This window comes from Thermobia domestica, chromosome 18 (genome assembly GCF_964235325.1).
Source record: "Thermobia domestica chromosome 18, izTheDome1.hap1.1, whole genome shotgun sequence".
In the NCBI taxonomy this organism is placed as follows: domain Eukaryota; kingdom Metazoa; phylum Arthropoda; class Insecta; order Zygentoma; family Lepismatidae; genus Thermobia; species Thermobia domestica.
Genome location: NC_137471.1, coordinates 91,819,947 through 91,824,213, shown reverse-complemented (window position 1 = coordinate 91,824,213; position 4,267 = coordinate 91,819,947). Strand labels below are relative to the sequence as shown.

The window sequence follows — 4,267 nt, the reverse complement described above, 5'->3', positions numbered from 1 at the left end:
TCACGCAGTTCGTGAAAAGGGATAAAATATGGTTTCTGAACTGTCTGATCTTGGAATTTCAGTGAAACAGCAGCCGCTTGGAGAAATCGAATTACATTATGTAGTTACTTCGTCCTTGGTGGGTGCTTCGATTGCGGTTTTACGGTCACTATTCCACAATAATTGAAAATCAGTCTGTTTTTTGTTAAGAAGGGTGTGCGATCTCCAAGAAACGGATTTGACTAATAGTACATAATTTTTGCAATGTTCCAATATCTACATTATGTGTTTATATGTTCCATCTATTTTAAACTACGTTGTTTAACGAATATCAATATTTTCTCTGCATAAGGCAGTAGTTTCTTTTCGACATTTAAAACACACAAAATTCCACAAAAATCCTAAGGTGGACAAACATATTCCAATGAGGTATAATACAAACACTCCTGACAGTTGAGATGTATTCAATGGCATAAGTGATGATTCTAATTTTTTGGGACGAATATGTGCTGTAGCGTCCTCTCGCCATACTTGTATCACACCTGCTTCAAGGAATCTTGAAACAGTTTTGCTGAATCTTGGTTCCAAGTAATAACCTTTCTGCATATAGACAATTGCATAAAATGTAAGAATTGGTTCCTTCATTATATGCATTTTAGTACCCAATTCTTGAAAGCCAACATACATTAAGAATTCCATCGATCTTTTGTCTAAACTAATAGCAAAATTTCTATTTATGGCAACTCTCTTAAGCGAGTTTACTATGTCTAAGGTGCTGTGCCATTTTGAATACATGATTTTATCTTCGTAAGAAGAACAATCCTTGAAGAAGTTACGTATGTTAGGAGGTCCTCCAAAGGACAATTTAGACGTAGCTAGTTCTTTGATAGTGTCGATATTTGCATAATATGAAGGAATCGTAAGAATTCCAACTAGGAAACTGACGTAAGCTGTGCATATGATTAAGGAATAGAAAAGGAAATGTATATAGAAAATCCGATAAACCCATAAATGAGAATGTCTATACACGGATACTCCTAACATCGATGACCAAATGTAAAGCCAAAGGGAATAGTTATTAAAGAATCTTTGTTGCCTAAATATATATAATACTAATCTGTCTGTGGTAAACAGAAATAGATAACCTATCAATATTGCCGCACTTACAGCAACCCACAATGGAATTTCAAAGGGCAATATTATTTTCATCCAAGGAGGGAGACGTACTGCTTTAGGGACAGCCAATACCATATACTGAACACTAATTGGATCAGTTATGTCTAATTCTGTTAGATAATTAGGAATTGCAAAATAATTTGCAAAGGCTATGTCTGCACGATCGTATACGACATCGCCTAGCAAACCTACAAATGTTCCATTTTCTAATCTGCGCCCCCATTTTCTGTTGTCTTTGGGAGACTTTGCTATTAGAGTAAAATTCATTCTTGATGCTATAGAGTTGATAATTCTTCCTTCAATACCACTAAGTGTGTTATGACGACCATCCTCTGAAGGACTAAGAATAACATGAGGTGGAAACGTAAAGGTAGAGGCTCGAACACTGTATCCTTGCATGTCCTTTGTCTTATCAGGAAACAAGATTGAATCATCAACGTTACCATTGGTAAAATATTTCTGAATTAGTTTACCAGAATTTTTCTTGGAGAATGGACGGTACGTATTCAAGATTATAGGTTTATTTGATCCATACTGGAAGTCAACAGCTTTATTTCTGGTTAAAATTATAATGTTTATGATGTGTTCTCGAAAACATATCTCGAATAATCTTGATAGTTGTTGTGAACTTCTTGTAAGTGTAGCATCATATAAAAGTACAACGAATTTTGATCGAGGCTTCCAATTAGTAAAGCTTTTGGCTTTAGTCAACGCAACACTTACCATTCTTACGTTACCAACAATAAAGAGGTATGTTGTAATCGACGAAAAATCTACAGTTGACGATGTTGACATTTTATTGTTATAAAGGAGAACTGGCAGTTTGAAAGCGTCAGTAAAGTATCCTGCAGCCACTAATAATTCACAATGTTCATCTAGAAAAATAGAAATGGTATTCCCATCTTTAAAAGTAGTAATTACAATCCTTAATGCAGCACCAAAAATAGATTTATTGTTATCTTCTGGTAACAAAGAAGCCCTTAACATTGTGCTTGGAATAATTTGGAGTATCCACAATATTAAAGGAATCCGCATTATTATTCAGATCTTTTCTTATACCTGAAAATAAGAAGATATAGTGTAGAATAGTTAACATTACTCAAGAAAGGTATTCTTCTAAGAGAACTTCAGTATTTGAAATATCAGGTTTGAAATATTTTTCAAATATTGTTAATTCTACATTCAAACTAAAATTTATTTATTTATTTTTTTTAAGTTGTAACTAGAGATAGGGAAAATGTCTTTCCCTTAATATGATAAAATGAACGTTCTGAAGTTCATTTAGGGAATCTTTATTTCCATTTAAGCAAAATTTAATTTGCCTATTTCACTCTATATTGGTTATTTTATTGCTTGAATGCCTAATTTGCCTAATTTTTGTCTCACCACCTGACGAAAAAAAAAAGGTAAATGTCTGTCCGCCACCTGATCATTTTCAACCCAGACATTTGACATGTTTCCAGTTCCAGGTGTTCCCGTTCAATTGATAAGTACATGTGTACATATGTATAATATCTACACAGTATTATTTTGTGTTTTATAAATGAAATATCATTCAGGAGTTCGACTGAACCTGATGTTCGGACTGGTTGGTTTATGTCAAGCTCCAGTTTTGTGCAATATGTTCGTTTTCTACAAGTGCATGGACATCCCGGGTGTCACACATTTTCTACAATTCTTTTGTTTTATTACAATTTTGACTAACACGAGGCGATTTCGGGTTTCCGTCCCGCGCCATTTTGGTCCTTAATTCAGTGTAAACCTTTGTTTGATTAATACAATTTTCACAGTGTTTAACAATTTTCAGTGTAATAGGGGACATGGCTTCGCCTCGTACTTTACCTAAACCACTACGGGTTCCTAAACCACTACGGAATATCATTCAGCATTATTCCCTAGAATATAAACTATAGAAGTATGAAAAAAATATAAATGATATTAACGTAATATTTGTTATAGAGCTATAATGTACTTGTAATTCTCGAGATTTAGTGTGTAACTGCGCATCGAAGTAAGTAATGTATTACGAAAGTCTCCTTGTTATTGGAAATCAAAAACTGCACTGGATTTATTGCTTACCTTTTAGTATTATTTACCTCTCTAAGGATATGATTTTTTTCTCTTTTAACACAAATTTTCTAACCGTAATTACTGGTAGAAATCGCTGGTCGCATAGGTTTCATTGCGCTACGGCATACGTGTGATTTTGAATTGTGATTGATCCTTAATCGAATTATTGTGACCTGTATAGAAGCTAAACAGTTCAAGTAATTAGTCATCAATAAGGCGATCTCATTATTTATTAATAACAATGTCCTTTTCTTTTCTTATCACACTCAGAAACAACTAAGAATAACAATTCATGTTACCTTACATCACAATGCTGCAAATGTGACCGAAGGTATTGAACATTGTTGAACAAACACACAAAATCAACATTTTGATGGAAATATGGACAAGAACATTTTGATGGATAATCTGAGTAACAAAGTAATACAATTTACCTTCTGTATTATTTTTAGCGTTATTATTTTATTTCAGAACAGCTTTACCTAATGAGTCCCTTGAATAAATTAACTGTCAGTAGCTAGATAGCTAGACATAATTCTCTTAGGAAACAAACCAAACAAACCCTTTAGACAAAAGCAATATTTTTACTGGATACCACAAGTGATAGAGGCCTACACAGAATCCTAATACAAGGTGCAATCTACAGTTGTTGATATAATGTTTTCCTTTATTCTTTCTAGCATTTGGTACACTGTGGAAAAATACTAAAATAATTTTGTCTTGGGTGTTTATAGATGGCACAGACTGGTATATATTTGGCACAAATTTTTGGTAATATTTTGATACGAATTGATAAGAGAAATGTGTTGCGTGAGCCAAGTTTCGACGTCACGTTGGCTCGAGCATTGAGAATTCAAATTTATGAAAATTGGTAGCGGCACACATTCTAATTTTTATAGTACAAATTGGTATATATTAGGTACATATTTTCGATACCATGTTGATTCGAATTGGAAAGAAAATAAGTTGTGAGGGCCAGCTTAACATCACCACCAAAAATTCAAATTTCTCGAAATTAGTGAGGGTACAAATACTAATTTTA

General features: G+C 33.4%; 1 protein-coding gene across 1 annotated transcript; it reads right to left on the bottom strand.

Annotated features, from left to right (window-relative positions):
- Positions 1–300: 300 nt before the first annotated feature.
- On the bottom strand, positions 301–2,142 carry LOC145675173 (ionotropic receptor 21a-like). Its single transcript, XM_081745544.1, has one exon. The coding sequence runs from the start codon at positions 2,140–2,142 to the stop codon at positions 301–303; it is 1,842 nt and encodes a 613-aa protein (XP_081601670.1).
- Between the last annotated feature and the right edge of the window lie 2,125 nt (positions 2,143–4,267).